The sequence below is a fragment of the Musa acuminata genome, chromosome BXJ1-5 (assembly GCF_036884655.1).
Source record: "Musa acuminata AAA Group cultivar baxijiao chromosome BXJ1-5, Cavendish_Baxijiao_AAA, whole genome shotgun sequence".
Lineage (NCBI taxonomy): Eukaryota > Viridiplantae > Streptophyta > Magnoliopsida > Zingiberales > Musaceae > Musa > Musa acuminata.
This window is the reverse complement of record NC_088331.1, coordinates 7,530,246-7,551,164: the sequence shown is the minus strand read 5'-3', so window position 1 is coordinate 7,551,164 and position 20,919 is coordinate 7,530,246. Positions and strand designations below refer to the sequence as shown.

At 39.0% G+C, this 20,919-nt stretch overlaps 2 protein-coding genes and 1 long non-coding RNA gene across 3 annotated transcripts; 2 read left to right on the top strand and 1 right to left on the bottom strand.

Annotated features, from left to right (window-relative positions):
• The first annotated feature begins 2,269 nt into the window (after positions 1-2,269).
• LOC103984618 (heavy metal-associated isoprenylated plant protein 3) lies at positions 2,270-4,165 on the top strand. The gene is made up of 5 exons (XM_009402151.3): positions 2,270-2,296; positions 2,399-2,528; positions 3,049-3,278; positions 3,368-3,455; positions 3,579-4,165. The coding sequence occupies exons 1-5, from the start codon at positions 2,288-2,290 to the stop codon at positions 3,950-3,952; spliced, it is 831 nt and encodes a 276-aa protein (XP_009400426.2). The 5' UTR covers positions 2,270-2,287; the 3' UTR covers positions 3,953-4,165.
• A 1,626-nt stretch (positions 4,166-5,791) lies between these two features.
• Positions 5,792-20,259, top strand: LOC135673495 (ras-related protein RABF1-like). The gene is made up of 10 exons (XM_065182508.1): positions 5,792-5,941; positions 7,876-7,952; positions 9,494-9,577; positions 10,975-11,069; positions 11,260-11,365; positions 18,824-18,913; positions 19,012-19,098; positions 19,438-19,504; positions 19,876-19,904; positions 19,990-20,259. The coding sequence occupies exons 1-8, from the start codon at positions 5,917-5,919 to the stop codon at positions 19,453-19,455; spliced, it is 582 nt and encodes a 193-aa protein (XP_065038580.1). The 5' UTR covers positions 5,792-5,916; the 3' UTR covers positions 19,456-19,504; positions 19,876-19,904; positions 19,990-20,259.
• Positions 12,341-17,125, bottom strand: LOC135673496 (uncharacterized). The gene is made up of 2 exons (XR_010513382.1): positions 16,600-17,125; positions 12,341-16,377 (listed from the first exon to the last, which is right to left on the bottom strand). It is a non-coding gene; the product is annotated as an uncharacterized LOC135673496 (long non-coding RNA).
• Positions 20,260-20,919: the final 660 nt, after the last annotated feature.

The following is a 20,919-nucleotide window of genomic DNA, read 5'->3' as shown; positions in this document are numbered from 1 at the left end:
CTTATTGGATTTGGAGTCAGGACCTTAATGTATCCATTGATATTTTCTTTTGGAATTTTCAGCGTTCTGAGTGACACAAATGTACACAGAAAAGATTGCTGTAATAGGGGGGAAGGTGTCTGGAAACTTCTTTTCACGTGGGAGTTACCTTTACGGTGCTTCCCTCGGTCCTCCCTAAAGGAACCCCCGTCACCGACAACAACCACCATCTCACGCTTCTCCCGGTACCCGAGTCATCTACCCGGCTCGTGCTGAGACGCAGCCCGGCCCAGCATTTGGTCCACACCCTCTTTTCATCTCGGGATATTAAGCCACGTAGTTAGTTGGATGTAAACTTAAAAAATATATATTAAAATCTTTATAATTATGAAAGTAAAATATTTAACCTCATTTATTTTATTCTAATCGATTTTATCGATACTAACAACATCTGCATGAATGATACAAAAATGATTAAAAAAATAATAATCTTAATGATGGTGATAGGTGTTATGTGTGGTTGCTGTGGTGATAATTGACGACAACAATGTGGTGGTTGGCCTTATCGATATTGATCCAAGCATCGACAACAAAGAGGAAGAAGAGGTAAAGCGATAAGACATTTGAGTCAATGTAGCACTGCTTTACCTCCTCTTACACTACATTGTATCTGCATCGGTGTTGGAGGAAAAAAAGGAGACAGGTGATAGACGCTTCGTTCAATAGTGCAACTGATTTAAGGAAGGGATGAAGGATGACAAAAAGGAGAGAGAGATTGTAAGCGAGCTCGATGAAGAGACATGCCTGCTTTGAGCTCTTGAGTTTTAGCCAGCATGCAAATGATACATACACCTCGACCACAGCAATCTTTCGACCTTCTTTCAAATTAGGTTCATCTATGACCGGAGGGGATCTGATCAGATGACGAGGATTGATTGCTGCATAAAATGAAGGTATGAAAAATATAAATTTAGTAGCGAGAGAAATAACAAATCCTCTTACTCCTTCTCTCTTATCTTACCTCACGTGGTGGGGGAGAGTATAGAAATATAGAGGCAATGGATACAGCAAGCGAGAAGGAGGATGAGGGTTTGTTGTCTCTCTCACCATTAAATATACACTCTTCGGACCTCTATTTTGTGTTGCAATCAATCCTTATCGTTCGATCGAATCCCCTTCGATCACAAGTAGAGTTAATCTAGAATAAGGTTGACAACCATGTTACTGTAGTTGAGGCATACACATCGTTCTCACACCGACTAAAACTCAAGAGCTCTAAGTAGGCATGCATCTTTACTGAGTTTGCTCGTAACCTCTCCCTCCTCACCGCCCACTACGCCTTCTTCAAATCCGTCGTGCTATTGGACGAAGCAACCGTATAAAGATTTGAGCATTGATGCAGATGAAAAGTGATGTCAAAAGAGGAAGAGAAGGCAGAGTAGTACGACACTGATGCAAATATCTCACCTCCCTCCTCGTCCTCTTGTGATGCCAACATAAATACTTCATTGCTCTACCTCCTCTTTCCTCTTATTGTCGATGTTTGGATTGATATTGATAAGATTGACCATTGTATCATTATGATCGACCACTATTACGAAAGCCACGACGTTATTATTTATCACTATCGTTAAAATTATCATTTTATCAATCATTTTTGTGTCAATTATGCATGTGCCATATCTCCCGACGATAAAGTTGATGATGTTAGGATAAAAAAATTAAATATTTTATTTTTATAATTATAAAAAAATTAATATAAATGTTTTAATTAAATGTTAAAAGGTACGTACACCGGGTAAATAGGCGTACGAGGCCGGTGGCATGCGGCAACACGGTGAGTTCCAGTTTTGCGCGTTATGGAATCACCTCCCGCCCTCCGTCCCACGTCGACAGCTGGCCGGGGTATTCCCGTCATTTCGTTTCCAGCGTAAGACGGTCCCTCGTTACAACCGGAAGCCGTTCAAGACCCCATAACGGCGTAATTTGTGCTCGGACCGATGATTATGTTCCGCTACCAACGATCGTAACAGATTCGTATCCCGTTAAAAAGGGTCCCTACGTCAAGGTGATAGTCCCACGTGCATCGCACTCTTCCGTCCCATGCATGCATGCATTCATGCTTGATGATGACACAGAGGATGACCGAAGAGGTAAAAGCGAAACATAAACAAAGCCAAAGCATGATTAATAGTTGGGATCCGAATCCGGAATCGATTTCGAGTCCGTATCCGAATTCGAGTCCTAACATTCCTTATATATGCATACGGCCACCAAACCCCACGGAGTGCGATCAGCGGCGAACACTATGGGTGAGGTGAGGCAAGGCAGGGCTGTTCTTCTTCAGCCTTGGCGCTTTTGGCTGCGTCTCTTTTGTAATGTTGTTGTTTGCTTGATTGGTTTGTTTCTGAAATGGCAGGAGAAGGAGAAGAAGGGGGACGGGGAGAAGAAGAAGAGAGGAGGAATGGAGGAGGCCGTCGAGGTGAAACTCGACATGCACTGCGAGGGCTGCGCCCAAAAGGTCCGGAAGGCCGTCAAGAGACTCGAGGGTAACAACACTCCTTCCACTCCCCTCCCATTCTTCTCTCAATCTCGGTGCCACAAAAGATTTGAGATCGATCGAGATGTGATTCCGTCTTTTTCCTTCCTACAAGGATTTTGCAAGGGGAAAAGGAACGGTTTTGAGGTTTCTTGGATCTTGTATTCCTCGCTTCCATTGCACTCTAGCAAACACTCACACAACACAAAGAAAAAGCAGAGAAAAAGCTTTATGTAGTTTCCCTTTCATCTAAACTTCGAACTATGAATTCTTGCAGTCTAATCCACCACTCTGTTCCCGATTCTTTTCAATCAGAAGTGGAGTGCGTGGACAGAAGAAAAAGATATGCAAATTTAGGGCGAAAATGATGTTTTGTTATGAATCCAAGTCGGTCCTTCTAAATTTCTTCACACATTCGAATTGGACAGCGAATTAGGATAAATACAATGCGAGACTTTGCGACCAACGGTTGCTCTGTTTGAGAGAAGAGGACTCACAATTCACTTCAACTTTCCACCGCGTGTCCGCAGGAGTGGAAGCGGTGAGCGTGGATCCCGCGAACAACAGGCTGAAGGCGATCGGAAAGGTGGACCCCTGGAAGCTAAAGGAGTTCCTGGAGGCCAAGACCAAGAAGAAGGTCGACTTCATCTCCCCCAAAGACCCTCCCAAGAAGCCCAAGGGCGACGAGATGAAGAAGAAGGACGAAGATGCCAAAGACAAGAACCAGAAGAAATCATCCGACGACAAGAAACCCAAACCAGTAAGCAATTGGTCCACGCATTGATTTCATCCATCTCCGTTTTTTGCTTATGGATCTCTTCAAATTTGTTCCTGGAATGATCGATATAGCCTGCGTCCTCCACGGTGGTGCTCAAGATTCGCCTCCACTGCGATGGCTGCATCCAACGGATCAAGAGACACATCCATAAAATTAAAGGTAAACTCGCTTCTCTCCAGATTTGAACACCCGCAGTCGTTTACCGACATCTTCCGTCGGATGGGAGCACGTGAGCTTATCCGACGGTTGTATAATCCTATGAATTGACAAAAATGCCCTCAGGTGTCGAGGAGGTGACGGTGGACGCGGCGAAGGATGTGGTCACCGTCAAGGGCACCATGGACTTGAAGACCCTCCCCGCCGTCCTCGAGGACAGGCTGAAGCGCCGCGTCGAGATCGTTCCTGCGAAGACGGACGACGGCGGACGCGGCGGCGAGAAAAAGGAGAAGGGCAGCGGAAGTGGAGGAGAGAAGAAGAAGGAAGGCCGTGTAGAGGAGGGAAACAAGGAAGAGACGACGACGACGGTGGCGGAGGCGAACAAGATGGAGTACTACGGGCCGCATGGGGGATTCGAGGGGTACGGTTACTTCATGGAGATGGTTCACGCGCCACAGATGTTTAGCGACGAGAACCCCAATGCGTGCTCCGTCATGTGAAGCCCGTGTGCTCTTTAGACATTCTATCGGCAGTTTATAAACGAGAAATGTAGATAACAATAATACAAAAGTGATTGCAGGAAAAAGAAATCAGAATGGGGAGAGAGAGAGAAGGGAACTTCATTTTTGTTTAATGCATGTGTTCTATTCAGAAAGTTTTGGATTTAAGTTTGGAATTATACGAATTCAGCATGTTACAGAATTCATCACTCATTTAAATCTGCATCTGAATGCGTACCTGCTGGTGTTTTGACAGGTATGTTTACCTAACATCCACTCTCGTCTCACCCTCGCATAAGATTTGGTGGAAGTCCACCACAGTCACACTAGAACTTATGATGGTCCGTGTGCTGAGCTGACAGTGTTTGTGGAGATGAAACTGGAAAAGTGGGAGGAGGAGATCAAATCTTTCCTTCCATGGAGGATGCTTCCTGGAAGTTGGCAGTGTGGCAAAGGTGAGGGGACTCACCGATGGCGAGCACATATAAGAAGAAGAGTAAGAAAAGTTAATGTTGCTCCTTGCTCCTGAAAAGCTGCTGCAGCTGTTGCTCATCATCTTTTCCTTCCTTTTCACCAGCAGTTGCTCTCACCACCTTCTTCTGCTTGCTGTTCATCACCTGCTTGCTGTCTTGAAAACACGAGTTCTCATTTATAATTATGATACATATCTCAATTTTTATACAAACATATATACGTCACATAAATCTATGCTAACCTTTATCATGGGCACTACTTTATACCTAAATCATGTTCTTTTCCTATAACTGTTCCGCGCACATATGCACGTTGAGTGCACTTGCACTAAAGGAACCAAAACCACGTACGTCACTAGCAAAGAAGACTATGTAGGTAAAACTGGATCAAGTTTACATTCTAATGGCTAACTTCGGTATAACAATAAGATTGCTCGCTCATAGGTACATCAAAACCTATATGCGATGACCCATTTGTTTCGTGCATAGGATGGACCGCATCTTATTGAAGCATTATATATATATATACGTGTATGCGTGCGTAAGATAGTAGTGACGACTCCACCGAAAGTGTAGGAAGTGGGAGTACCATTAGGGCGTCCCACGTCAGCCTCCATTTTGGGATGGAAGGGGAGTGATGGAGACCGGTCAACTAAACCCGGGCTCACAAATCCGGATTGCTCGTTAGGCGGAGCTTCTCGATCGCGGGTTTCGGATCCGAGCTCTTAACGGGTCGGCTCCTCTGTCCGACAAGCGAGGTCATGATGCGGAGCGTCATCGGGGCGTGCGAATGGTGGTGGTGAGAAGGCGCTGGGAGCGAGAAGCTTTATGTCATATAATTCCAAACCTAAATCCAAACATGCTGAATTCGAAACCATTAAAATTAGTTATTATGAGCTAAAAAAATCACAATAAGATGTTTATAAAGGACATTAATTATTTTTACTAATATTAAAATAGCATTAACCGAAATAGATTAATTATAGATAATTTTAGGTTTAGAAAGATCACGCTAAGCTTAAATATAGAGGAAAAATACCGTTCAAGTTGCGAGGCGGTTGGTATCCTGACTCACAACAGAGGGTCCCATCGGAATAAAATGATTTATCTACGTCTCATGTAATCGTAAAAGAAAGATCAAAAGATAAATATTAAAATAATCAGTTATTAATTATAATGCATATAAAAATGTGTCAAAATAATAAACGAAAACCGACGGGCAGGACGGTCTTCGGAGCGGTGGGTGACGCGGCCACACGCGTATCGACCGTTGAAACAGGAAGAGCACGAAGCTCAAAGCATTTCGGTCGAAGTTTAGGGCCGACCACGAGATGACGATCATATTCCGCCCTTATTTAAACCCACTCCGATTTCTGCTCTCCGCGCTCGACTTCGCGCATACAGTCGACCCGGTCGAGCGAGCCCAGTGTTCGTCTCCTTTGGGATTCCCCTCCCGTAGAACTCGGGCGCCCGGCCTCGCCTCTCTCGCAGATGGGCTGCTCCTCCTCTTTTCCAGGTTCCCGATCTCTTCTTCCTCTCTTAGGGTTTAATCCATTCTCCTTCTTTATCCTTTCTCGATTACTCCATTCCTTCCATTCTCAGGTACGGCTGTCCCTTGCCAAAAATTCGGATATTGATCCTCGTTGTAGTAAGATAGGGATGCATTTCTTTCAGTCGTCAAATATCTGAATCCCTCTCTCTCTCTCTCTCTCTCTCTCTCTCTCTATTTTGTTTTCTTTTCCCTATATGAAAGATTGGCGTTGCGAATTGGGGTATATGGGGTTCGATCTTGACACATTTGTAGGTATGGTTGTGATTTGTATCATTAGCTCTCACGATGGTAGTCGCTGCAGTAACGGAAAGATCCGAGCTTTTGCGTTCAGTGCGCCCGTTTGCTTAATTTGTGCGAGGAGCTGCATACTGGGATATTAATGGTGATCAAGATATGCGCCAAATGTTATTTAATTAGGAACTCATTTTGTGATTGTCTGGGGAGGATTTTGTAGACTTCGTGCATTTAATTCTTGCACCGTTCCATTCTTTTATTTGAAATATTTCCGAGGCTTATTTCCTCTGTTGTCTGGCTTTGTTAGATTGATTAAGCGTTTTCTTGCATGACGTGGTGATGATATAGGGTCCTAGTATGGGCTTATAGTTTTGTCGTATTTAGTCAAATTTGATCAGGTTGCAAACATGGCAGTAAGATCGAGGAGAGTTTGTACGAGTATGAATTGGTTGCAGACTATAGGTAGATGGACGGGGTAGGATCTAGTTACTAATGTATTGTAATCATTTGTCATTGAGGCATATGAGTTGGAGGGTAAGGAGGAAGGAGCGGTTGGTGTGAAAAGAGGGATGGATAAATCTGAAAAGGGGAAAGATCTAGAAGCTGTTGCAGCAGGATTTCATGTGGTTAACAGGTGTTGTCTATTTAGTTTTCAGGTCATATAAAGGTTGTGTTTGTATGAGTTGCCAGGATTGTTGAAGTGGACGAAGAAGAATGAGAAACGAAATTTCTCTTGGAGAATACAGATAAGCCTTAATTTATCACATTCTTGATAGCACTTTGGTTGTGAGGTCAGTGAAACCATCTTGCAACTAACATAGCTGACATCCCAAGGCTCAGAAATACTATATGCTATGTAGTTTTTATTTTTTTAATGAATTTTCTTTTTGAATTGTCGACGTGATTGCTTGAAAATTACATGAGGACAGCATTTTACTTCAGATTTAGGTTCAGTGACCATCAATACAAGGCATATTTGAATAATTGGCCATATGAATTCTTCCATCTATTAAATCCCTAGCATAAGGTGAGAACAACCAGCGGACTTAACTTTTTCATCAAAAGCTCTCTATATGCAATAATTATGCAAGTTTTTGAGCGATGAAAGCTAAAAATTTTTTGAATCTCTAATGGGAAACAGAAATTCAATTAGATACCATGCTGGTGATGCCTTAGACTTCCTTGGAGGAAGTGATGAATATTCTTTATCCTTAGTTCCTATATTCAACTTGATCCAAATGATATGTTCTTTAGGTTATCAAATGTGTATCCATCCTTTCAAAGCCGTATGTTGCTTGTTCCTAGTATATTATTTGGCTATCTTGGAAAACAACAGAAATAGGTATGCTCAAGTTCTTTTCCAATAGTAAATAAAAGCTATAGTCAGATGGTTCATACTAGGGAGAATAACAGACAGTTTAATGTGTCTTCCTTGAGTGACTATCTTGAAAATTTAGACAGTTACTATGAGCTATCTTTTGCAATATCATGGTTATTGTTGTTCACAAATTTTCTTGTCAACTCAACCATTTAAGGCATTTTATAAATATCTGTATGCGAGTAGCACTTGGTGTTTCCATCACGTGAAGCATTTTCCTCAATATTAAATATTTATTTGATGACAATATAAGTAATTTATATGTGAATCTTTTGGCAATAAACAGAAAGACATGCTGGAAGGTTGGGCAGTTTTAATAATAAAAACTTGATGGCTACTGACTCAAAGTGCTTGCGTGTCAAGGTATGCTTTGTCTTTTCTGTCCTATCATAGCAATATACTTTGTACCATGCACCCTGTTTTCTGTTTTGGTACTACTGATCTGTTTGAAAGGAGAACACGTTGAGAATATGCATCTAATTCTTGGACATATCTGTGCTGACCAATATCAGCAACTTCATGTATCACGATAAGTAATCCTTGTGACGGACTTGGAGAATCTTATCAGTCAAATTTTCCTTAGCATATAATCATATTTATTTATCTTTTGTAGCTTATCATATTTCATTGTGACAGTCATCTTGTGCATGATTTTCCTTGTCTTAGCAAGTCCTTTGCATACCATTGAAGAGAATACTTGGTAGTTATATTCACTGACTTCGGAAGACATGCCTATCATATATTAACTATTTATGCAAAACAACAAAGTGAATAGGATAGATAAGAGTTGTATGCGATCTGATTACAAGGCTATAGTTAGGTTTCACTATCTTGCAGTTGACTTACTGGAAAATCAATTTTTCCTAACATTTCAAACCTCACAACAAAGTACAAACAAATATTTTTTCCGAGACAATCACTATACAGATAAAACAAGCAATTCAAATGTATGTGTTTCCTTATAGAATACATTGTTTGAGTAACAGTGAATCTAATATGAACAGATCCTGGGTGATCTTTGATGACTGCAAACAATGGGGCTCCCTGGAACTTCTCTCGAGACTTGACTTTCCACAAATCAAGCACCGATATGATAGTCATAGTTCCTTGCAACTCAACTTCTGGTTTACTATTTTTTTTGTACTTTTGGTGAAAACAAAATGAGCTTTTCAAATATTTGATTCTAATTATTTTGTCAATGCCATTCCTGAGATGGTTCCTAATTTGGATTTATCATAGTTCAGTGTGTATTTTATGTAAGTTGTCCTCAATTTATTAGTTCCTAATGATCCCTTTCAGTGAGACATGCTCCACCGTCTTCTTGTTTGGCTCCTTTGTGTCCCCTAAGATTTAATTTTAAGTTTTCCTATTCAGTTCAAGCAATTCTTTCAGAGTTTCAATAGTTTCTTTATGGATACAGTTTGAGTGTGTTTCTTTGCACATAGTGCAGAGATGGAGCTGGGCCATTGTTTATGTTGCCTGTACTTGCTAATATATGCATGAGTCTTCATGCATTGATTTATCTGACGCCTTCTATTTGCTTATACGTTGGAACTTTTTATCGATTTATTTGCATGCTTCTGAAGGCATCAGCTAAATGTGATTGATCTTAATTTGTAAGATGAGAGTGAACTTGATCTTAATTAACCTTGTGGAACTTTTTATTCTGAAGGCATCAGCTAAATGTGATTGATCTTAATTTGTAATATGAGAGTGAACTTGATCTTAATTAACCTTGTTTATTAAGAATTTGCATTTAAATATTAAATTATCATTTAATAGTTTGCCAAAGTAAAGTTGGCCAAACCTTTGTTTGAAACGTGCTGTTTGTCTTGTGAATGAATTTACTGCATAATTGCACGAACTGACTGATTTTGATACCAGTGATATCTCTGTCTTTGCAGTTAGTACTGTTGGGTGATTCTGGTGTTGGTAAAAGCTGCATAGTCCTTCGGTTTGTTCGTGGCCATTTTGAACCTACTTCAAAGGTAATCCTTTATACAAATACTAATCTAACAATTCTGAGTATTGTGCCTGTGTTGACAATACCATCATGTATGGAGTACTATCTCAGTAAAATTAAGCTTTCAATTGGACAGTTGAAACAAGATATAGACACTTTTGGAACATCAGGTCTATTTTTCAGCAAGTGACGTTGAAGAAAATGTTGATGATAAAGATAATGAGATGGTTCAAAAAGAGAGCTTCTTCTCCTGTAAAGCTCATTCCCATTGCTCAAATATCTCTCTGATTAAGAGAATTTTGTTAGGTAGTCATAAGTCCTCATCTGTCTTCAAGTGATAAGTAAAATGCCTCTTCTACTGTATACAGAAAATTCATTTGAAAGTCAAATGCCTCTTCTACTGTATATATCCCCAGATACTAGAAGAAATTTGGCAAGCCTTCAACGTGTGAAAAGATATCTTATGGAAGAGTTGTTGGAGTTCTTAATCTTTTGTGTGTGTAGGTTGTTGTTTAATCAATACTTGAATCAGCTTCAGTTGAATTTTCAACTTAACCAACGTTTTCTATTCGGTTAATCATCCTTGGTTTCCATATCTTTGGATCTTTTTTCTCCATTGGTTACAAAATGTCTCTGCTAGAAAGCTAAACTTATATTTGTGCTTATAAGTTATATCTTCCTCATTTGAGTTTTCTACACTTAAAGTGATCATCTTTCTAGTTACTACAACACAGGAATCCTGGTAATTTGTTAATGCTATGTATTTGTAATTCTGAACAATAATTAGGTCCAAGTTTATTCTATAATCCAACAGGTTCTATATATGATTAAAATGTAGTCTTAAAAAAGAGCCTTCAGATGATATGGTGTGTCGAGTATGTGCAATTTGGACAGTTGTTCCTCTTCGTTCACTGATAGGTTACTACTCGCGGTAAGCCAGAAGCAATAGTTCAAGATGGAGATTGCTATGCATATTAAACCAATCAAAGACTTGCACTTGCACAAAACTTTTGGATTACTTGGGGATTTTTATGTTAACAAAGAGGAAGTGCAGGAAAAGTTTTATAGGTATAAGTGGTCAGGAATTGGTTTGTTGTTGTAGTTAGTGCACGTCCAATATAATTTTTAGCATGGTTCACCTTACCACTCCGTACAGGTGTGTCGACCAGCTGTAAGTGCAGTATGTACTGAGCCATACCGACACATGGTACATGAGAGTGTACGAATATACCACCCGTACCGGTCCCTTATCAGACCCGTATGTACCACCCCGTATTGAGCGGTATACTGTGGTATGACGAATCTTGATTTTTAATATATTCTGTTAGTGCTTCTGTTTTGTTATCGTAGTTTCTTCTCTCTTGCAACATGTGATAAAATGGTTCCTTTTAATATATGTTGCTTCTGATTTGGTTCATTTAGGTAACTGTTGGTGCTTCCTTCTTATCTCAAACATTGGCCTTGCAAGACTCCACATCGGTGAAGTTTGAAATATGGGATACAGCAGGACAGGAGAGGTGCATGATTTATGTTTTTAGAGCTCTATTTGGATCAAACATGTGTGTTTTGATGAAACATATGCAAGTATATATGGATGACATTCCTGTTTTTGTTTTTGGTGCCTAATTGTAGATACACATTTTGTAGATTCCAAAGTATATAAATCTCCCAAATAAATTATGTATTCTGAGGATGTTGTTTTTCCAGGTATGCTTCACTGGCCCCTCTTTACTACCGAGGAGCAGCTGTTGCACTTGTGGTATATGACATAACAAGTCTAGAAACATTCAGAAAAGCACAGTACTGGGTTAAGGTATCATACGTCTTTTGGGTCTGGACGGATTTGCTTCTTTCTGTGCTTATATAAGTTCTGCTTGTTAATTCTCAAGTTTAAGTGGATGGTATAAGTTATTACCATGGTTAAAATGCAGCAGATATGGTAAGATTTCATTTTACAGCCTACCAAAGCCTGTTAAAGTGATATATGATAGTAGTTCTATTTTTCCTTTTTTCACATTTGTTGCCGCCAGTAACATACCAAGATTAGCTGACTTGGTAGGACCATGCTTTGCAGCAATGCATAACAACTGAGAGTGTCATCCTTGCAGAAATCATTCTTGTACTTGGAAAAAGAACATAAGCAAGTTACAAGGTTTCTTGAAGTTACATAAGCATCAATTAGAAAATTCATTTGAAAGTCCAATGCCTCTTCTACTGTATATATCCTCAGATACTAGAAGAAATTTGGCAAGCCTTCAACATGTGAAAAGATATCTTATGAAAGAAATTTGAGTAGTCCTTAATCTTTCATGTGTTTAGGTTATTGTTTAATCAGTACTTGAATCAGCTTCGATTGAATTTTCAACTTAACCAACCTTTTCTATTTGGTTAATCATCCTTGGTTTCCATATCTTTGGATCCTTTTTCTCCATTGGCTACAATATGTCTCTACTCGAAAGCTAAAGTTATATTTGTGCTTGTATCTTCCTCATTTGAGTTTTCTATGCTTAAAGCGATCATGTTACTACCACACGGGAATCCTGGTAATTTGTTAATGATATGTATTTGTAATTCTGAACAATAGTTACTACCAAGTTCAGTCTATAATCCAACAGGCTCTGCATATGATTAAAATGTAATCTCAAAAGAAAGCCTTCAGACATTGTGGTGTGTCGAGTATGTGCAATTCAGACAGCTGTTCCTCTTCATTCACTGATAGGTTACTACTCATGTCAGTCTGATAGAACATGTAAGAGATTTAACTCAGTGATTTGGTATAGCTGTTCGGTTTACTTTTTTTTTTTTTGCAAAACAAAAAGGAAATCTATTAAGACTTCAATGTACGACAGAATGACCTGTTTAGATCATTATACAAAAGGGCTACAAGATCGGGTGGGTAGGGATCCACCCATTTTGAGCTGGATTTTCCAGATCTAGCATTGGATGCAGCTCAATTAGCTGCTTGGTTACATTCTCAATAACAGTGAAGGAACAGTTTAGGAATCTACCATTGACAGGAGGCCTTTGATGTTGCTGATAGTGCTTTATATATTCCACAGTGGATCTGAATCTTTGGTAAGTATATCATGGAGCAGCAGCGAGTCGGTTTCAACTTGAATGGTTGAGAAGCCACCCATAATGGTAGCTTGTAGCCCAGCTTGCATTGCCAATGCTTCACATTGTGCAGGAGTTTTATTGGCAACATATTCCTGCCCAGCTAGTTTACATGAACCATCATGATCCCGAAGAACATAGCCAAGTCCACCTTCCTGCAGTAAACAGGAGCCATCGGTATTTAATTTAACCTATCCCTAAGGTGGTTTGACCCATTTAACCCATAAATAGTTGCTCATTCTATTTCCTTCAGGCTGGGTTGTGGATCTAGCATGATAGCTAGTGAAGGATAAAGCTTGAGACGTAGTTCAAGTAATAGAGGGGAGTTTTCCTTTAAATAAGGTAGAATTCCACGCCTTCCAGATAAAACATAATTGATTTTCAATACTAGCTTGGAAAAGTTTCCCAACTCTGATCATAGCCTTCAGGGAGCCAGTCGCCTAAAGCCCAAGAGTCTTTTGATTGGAAGGAGTCAGGTAAATTGTGTCCCCAACAATCCCATAGTTTGATTGAAAAAGGGCATTCAAAGAAAATATGATCAATGGTTTTAAGGGAAAATGTTACATAGGGGACAAGGCTGCTGTGATCTCAAATTCAATCTTCGAAGTCTATCAGTGGTAGTTAATCTTTTGTGTAGAAGCTTCCAACAAAAAAACTGTATTTTAGGTATAACAGGAGTTCTCCACATGTTCTGCCAGCCGTACCAATTGGAATTATGAGGGGCACAGATCTGCTGTCTCAGGAAATTATAAGCTCCCCTAGCAGTAGTCTTAACTGTTTGATTTGCCTTCTAAAACCATTTATCATCACAAGGGGAATGAGCAACTTCTATGGAATTAATGTGACAAATTAAACTATTAACGAACATATCCAATAACAACTGAGAATCCCAGCTACCGGATCGGATAATAGCAGCAACAGATGCACCCGTACCGTCAAGGATGGAAGAAGGGTTTATGTACGTAGGTTTAAGATTCAAAGGCAAATAAAAAGGCCAAGGATCCTGAAGAATATCTGTTTGAAACCCATTTCTAATAATTTTGATAAAACCCAATTGAAGATGTAAAAGAGCATTCATAAAGAGATGCTAGCTCTAGCTGATGTGCCTAGATTCCAAAGGAAACCAGGGATTAAATGATCCATATTTGGCATGAGTAACAGTACACCAAAGACTATCATCTTTATTGAGATAACGTTGAATAGGAGTAACTTGAAGAGTATGCTTAAAAAGAGATCAATCTTGAACAGATAAACCATCCATATTCTTATCAGTAGTGACAATGTCCCAATTTACTAAGTGAATTCCTTTGGTGTCTAGATTCTTCTGCCAAAGGAAGTTTTTAATCAAAGTTTCAACCTTGTGAAGAGTAGACTCAAGAAACCAATTGACACTAAGTGTATGGATTGGGATAGAGTTGAGGACAGATTTAATAAGCACCAGATGGCCAGCTTGGGAGAGATAATTACATTACCAAGATGCAAGCTTTGATTTAAGCTTAAGAAGAGAAATAGATGCATCAAGATATTTGAAAGGAAATTGATCCTCTTTGAAACTAAGAGCAGATGTTAGCTCTAGTGTTTCTAGGAGTGGATTTAGGAAAATAAATTGCAGATTTGGAAAGAGTAACATGTTGGTTAGTTAAAAAATTGTATTTGTCAAAGATAGATTTAAAGTTAAGCAGGATTTTTGGTTATCTCTAAAGCATAAGAGAATGTCATCAGCATATATGATATGGCTGACTTTACAAAGGAATTAACTCTAAGTGGTGTAAGCTTAGTAGATTCAACTGCTTGAGAGAATAATTGAGCAAGGATCTGAGCTACTAGGATATAAAGATACGGAGATAAGGGATCTCCTTGTCTTACCCCACATCTACTAGTGAAAGAGTTGGACATATGTCTATTTATTAGATACGTAGTAGAGGAGGAAGAGATGCAAGCATTAATCCAATTAATAAATTTTAGAAGGAAAGTTCATAGCATTGAGAACCTTAAAAATGGAATCCCAAGATAATCGATCAAATGCCTTTTTTTAAATCAAGCTTAACTAAAACCAGAGGATTTTTCCCCCCAGAAGAGAACATAGTATGAGCAGCTTCTTGTGCAATTAAAATGTTACTGTGAATACTTCGATTTGGGAGGAAAATAGATTGATTATAGCTGATAATGTTAGATAAAAGAGGCTTTAATTGATTGGATATAACCCTTGCAAAAATTCTATAATTGACATTAGATAATGCAATCTGCCTGTAATGAGTAACATCAGTTGGATTCTTAATTTTTGGGATAAATGTAAGAAATGTTTTGGTCCAACTGATAGGAACATGCACATACTGATAAAATCAATTAAAAATATTAAGGAAGGAAGGTGCTAAAGTATCCCAGTAAGCCCCCTATAGAATTCACATGTAAAACCAACATGTCTTGGACTTTTGCCAAGACCTAAAGAATGAACAGAAGAGTGAATCTCTTTGAGAGAGAATGGTTTAATTAAAGATGAACTCTCAACAGAAGATAAGCTGGGAAGACTAGGCATAAAAGTATTAGGTTGAATAAAATGAGAGGTGCTTCAGAGTTTGGTATAGTGATTACAAAATATAGACACTCTCTGATTGGTATCATGAATTCAACCTATAGAAGGGTCCATAATACCTTTAACAAAGTTTTTGTGATGATGATGAGTTATTAAATTGTGAAAGTATTTGACATTCCTATCACCATCATTAACCCAAGAGCATTTGACTTTAGCCCACTGTTTAAGGTTAACTTGTTTAATCAAAGCTAATTGATAATTATGAAGGGAAGCAAGGTGCTGAACCTGAGAATCGGTAGGGTTACTATCTTCAAACTGGGATTCTAAAGCAATAATTGAGTCCTTTAGGAGATCCAAATTATGTTTTAATTTACCAACAGAATACCAATTTCAGTGAGAGAAAACCCTTCTCATCTTACAAAGATTTTGATGAAAAGAGTCAAAAGGGGAGTTTGAATTATGGATTGTATTCCAATTAAATTGGACAATATTGCTAGTTTCTTGATATTCCGGCCAAAATTTTGAAAACGGAAGAGTTTTGTACCAGAAGAATCTGAAAGCTGAATATGCACCTTAAGTGGTGCATGATTAGAACAAGCCTAAGGGAGATTGAAGATAGAAGATTGACCAAAGAGTTGAAGCCAAGAAGAGTTACCAAAAACCTTATCAAAACACACAAAAATCCGAGCATGACCCTTGCGATTATTACACCAAGTCTATTTGGGGCCAAAAACGCCTAAATCTGTTAAACCATAATTTTTCACAAAATCACAAAAACCCTGAATAGAAAGGTTGGTGTTAAAAGCACGTCCACCAGATTTATCAGAACTATGTAGAATAGAATTAAAATCCCCTAAGACGCACTAAGGTATTTCAGAGAAATTTAATGCAGAAAGATTTGTCCATGAATTATTGTGTAAAAGGACAGAAGTACTAGCATAAAGACCAGTTAAAAGCCACGGGTTGCTATTTTGAAATTGAACTACATTATGTATTAGCTGTGATTGGAGAGAAAGCACCTGGACATAAGCAACAAGAGAGAACCAAGCAAGTCAGATTCCACCCGAAGCACCGGTAGTGGGTTAAGAGATCCTGCGCAAGTCCTTCCCAAAGCTTTGGATTAGCCTTTGAGATTGTTCATCCGACGCATGAGTCTCCTATGAAAGGATTAGTGCAGGCTGGAGAAATAATTCCAAGAAATAATTATCATGATAAAGAGGTTGGAGAAATAGAAAGCTGTCTATGAATATCAGGAGGACAATTAATTGCAGAGAGCAAAATATCTTCAGAAATAGAATTGGAAGATTTAACCTTCTTATCCTTAATGGCCCTAGTGTTGGATTTCAAACTAGAGAGCGTATGAGCTCTCATATTTTGAAGTTTTGTAGTTGGGGTTTTACCTCGTTGGTCAACGAAATCATGTAGAAGATCAGAGTCAACATCTATCTCCACTTGTATAGGTTGAGCAGTAGAGTCATGCAGAGACTCTAATCTTGATATAACACGAGCAGCAAACTCTTGGGCCTCGAGAGGACCATCTGGGTTAGGTTGCAGAGTGCTTGAAGGGGTGGAAGATGAATTGGAATGGTTGGCTGGGTGAGAAGGGGGCATAGAGCTTTCAAGGTCCATAGGTGTATCAGGACCATTTGTTAGTAAAGGCATCACATGTGGCAACATCATAGAAGCTGAAGAGGTATTATGGGTCGGATCCATATCTGGCATTGGATCCTCCATATTTGCATCCATAGCATTTAAAATGGCAGTGAATGCAGTATTTCGAGGCACTCCCTCAGGCTCAAAAGACGTGATAGGTGAAGGGACAGAGCTATGACAATTGTTAGTAGCATTGGAAATTGGCGGTTTCCTTCTAACAAAGGACATTCGAAAGGCATTAGGCCAGATTGATGGTACTAGGGAACCATTACAAGCCATCACGACTTGCGGTTCCTTCATGTGAGTGTCATGTGTTGAAGTCACAAGCGGTTGCTTCGATGATTCTGTCGTTGCCAGCAAGTTTACTGTACCTTTTGCCGGAGTCTTCTTACGATAGGGACAACGCTGAAACCTGATCTAAGGACCATAAAGAACTTCATCATTCTCTTGAGTACCTGTCAAATTCGGTTGAGGCCTCTGAACCATAAGGTTAGGATCGTCATCCAACAATGTCAATGATGCAGGGGCAAATAGGTTGGAGGATTGAGAAGGAATAGTGCAAGCATCGGTGCGATGCCTTAAACAACCACAATGATAGCACAAGGAAGATTTTTATAAGAAATAACCTGAAAGAAACCTTCATTGGGTTCACCAATCCAGAAACTCTGGATTGAAGGTTTAGTGATATCGATTTCAATGCAAATATGTGCAAAATGATCATGTTCAAGACGAAGAGATCTAGGATCAATTTTAATGGGACGACCTAGTAGAGAGGCAATCTGGAAGAGGGATTCCTCATCCCAGTACTCAATCAGAAGTGTTGATAGATGAATCCAAATAGGTGCAGTGTCAATAGAGGTGGTCGTAGGTTGGAAATGAGGGCGCCATGGAATAAGTTGTAAAATGTCACCATGGAAGTGCCAAGGTCCTTCAGTGAGGACACGAACGACATCAACCTTAGTGTCAAATTTGAATAGGAAAAACCAAACTCAAAATCCACAACAGTAGGAGGAACATCCAAAGACCAGAGTTTAGAAATAGTAGCCTTTAGGATAGAAAGTGTAGGAGGTCACTGAAGAAACTTACCAATCAAATCAGAAGACCATGGTCGATGCCAGTTTTGCAATTGTTCATCCTTGAACTTGATCTTGTCGAAGATGGTGATTTATGAAGGTTGCCGATATCAACGATCGAAGGAGCGAAGGAGGTAGTGAGGACGAAGGCCTAGGAAGCACGACGAGGGATAGTGGAGGAAGCCCTATCAGGGTTGGGAGGTTTGAGGGGGATATCGGGATAGCCTTGAGGGCAAGAGGAACTGAAGGGGGAAAGGGCAAGACTCTCATCGCGAGGACCAAGCTATAGTCTATGTTTAGAGAGATCTTTACTTGCTCGGTTCTCTTTTAAGGGAACCGATTTATTGTGCTGAATTACATCATCATGTGGTAGTTCAACCAACTTAAGTGTGATTATGTTTTCTTTGAGAACTGAAACATGTTTTCCATTGATATTCCATAAGCAAACATGGATTCAAGTTTTCAGTATTTTTAGTAGAGATAAATATCTGGTGGAATTGCTTTTGTAGTTCAAGTAATAGAACCATCTTATACTTGAAAATGCATTACATATGCTGATCTTATTGTTCTATGGTTTTTGGGCTGCTTGATTATTGATATTGAGTTTACCAAGTTTTGTGGTTATTCATTATGCATTATTTCATCATTAATTATGCAGACACCTATAGGAGATAGATCTTGGTGTAATTATCAGGCTAGGTGGCTATATTGTGAGTGGAGCATCATAGGTTTAAATAGGCAAAAGAGCCTCTTAGCAAGTGGGGTTAGGTTGCATGTATATGGTCCTCATTAGACTCTTAGCAGCAGGAGCCTCTTGCAATAAATTGCCTTTGTCATCTCTTGCATCTATCTATAAGATGGATATACTTTGATCAGACTGGAATTATATGTCTAGCAGGAACTTCAGAAGCATGCAAGTCCTGGTATCATCATGGCTTTGGTTGGTAATAAGGCCGATCTGCATGAGAGTAGGGCTATATCGTTCCAGGTAGGGAGTGGCTTTTACTTGATAATGTGGATCTGCTTTGCTTTGATCAGATTATATATTTGACCTTGCAAGGAGATGACAATTGATCCATTTTGAAGGATGCTATGGAATATGCTGAGAAGAATGGTATGTTCTTCATTGAGACATCAGCAAAGACAGCTGACAATATCAATCAACTCTTTGAGGTACACATTAATGTAGAGATAACTAGGTGATCAGATGCCTTAAAGTGCTGTTTATACATTTGCATGCCACATGCATATTGGTTATTAATTTAAAACTATTGGATGAGAAAACAGATAAGCTGCTTGATGATAAGAAGAGGTTAACCTTCTTTGCTAATAATATATCTTATGATGTTTGGTTTGTGTTCATTAAAATGTTGTCATCAGTCTGTATGTTTCTGTAGAGTCATCCACTTGTGGATCTTTGTCTTTCTGCTAATTTATGACACAGTATCTCAGTCCGAGCAATGGGTATATCGAGTAGGTTTCAATGCTTAAAATTGTCATGTCTTGCATCAGGTTTTGCTTGAAGCTTAAACTTGAAGCATGTACAGTGAGCTGACCGAATCAGGGGTGGTCTCCTGTGGTAAGATTATTCTTTGTGATATCGAAATCAGAAGTCGTATTATGTAAGAAATGCAATCAACAAAATGCATCGTCTTTTTGAAAATACTTGTCCTGTTTGATCTACTTCACTTTCGTCATACTTGAATCATAAGATATGGTAATCTGAAACTTGTGAACTTTAAGAAGAAAGTATTTGTGACTTTCTGTTTACTAATGTTTGTTCTGATCCTCAAAAAATGTAGCTACCTTGCACCCTAACTTTTATCATGTTTCTTAGATTCATTGATTATATTAATTTTGATTCATGAGCTCTGATGCTTTAAGAGCTTTTTATTCTTATTTTTCACAATCTAATCTTGCTTTTCGTTTCCTTGAAATAAATGATCTTAGGTGGCTCTAATCCCAAAGGAGCTATACTGGTAATTTCTCTGGACATGATAACTCAATTATTCATATATATGTAACTGGTTTCATCGTCGGTTGCTTTTGTGAAACTTCGACTAGGGCCAAACCCAGCGAGATCCAACATCTCAGCAATATGCATCGGCACAGTTATTTGCTGTGAGCAACATTCCTTGTTATTTCAGGAGATTGCAAGGAGGATTCTTCGGACATCTTCCTAACCATTATGTGGATCCGACTCACATGAGATTAACTATTGCTGTGTAAAATCATAGTATATTTGTTTCTAATATTGATTATACTTGCGTGGCATTACTTTACAACTACTATCATACATTTCTTTTATTTTAATAATGATCTTCTTAATCTCCATTTCAAGATATCCAAATTTACTTGGACCAGATGATATTGATTGCACCACATTGATGGAGCTAATAATTAATATACTTTTTCTGTCACCATGGTTTCAAGTTAGATTGCTTATATGTGCCACTGGTTCTTTGACAAGCATAGGACCTGTGAGATGCATATGAAAAGTAATATTAGGAAACACAGGCTAATATTATTGCATTTAAGTCTTAATATTCTTGAAAAAATATACTCAAAATAGGATAGGGTGCAACGCATACACAAACTAAAATCTCGCGATCCTTAAATGATCAATATGATCGAAACGACAATTGCCATAATACGAGCTCCAAATCATGCGATTCCTGTAATTTCATGGTTATGATATACAATGCAATTAAAGGTCTTTTTTTTTTTTATTGTGGGCAAGACAATTATGCTCATGTTTAAAATTTTTGGTAAAATTTTATTGTGAGACACCTCAGCGATCTCTTGATTGGATCATGTGAATCATTGGTTGTTAAAGATATGCACTCATTCTTGATTAATTGGATCATGTGATGGAGAAGCATACCGATTTGTTGATTGGATCATATGGTGATGGATTCTTTTAAAGAACGACAGTACACGTGTTAACGACGTCACAGCAGATGACTACTTCTTCTCCGGCTTCGACAAGACCGC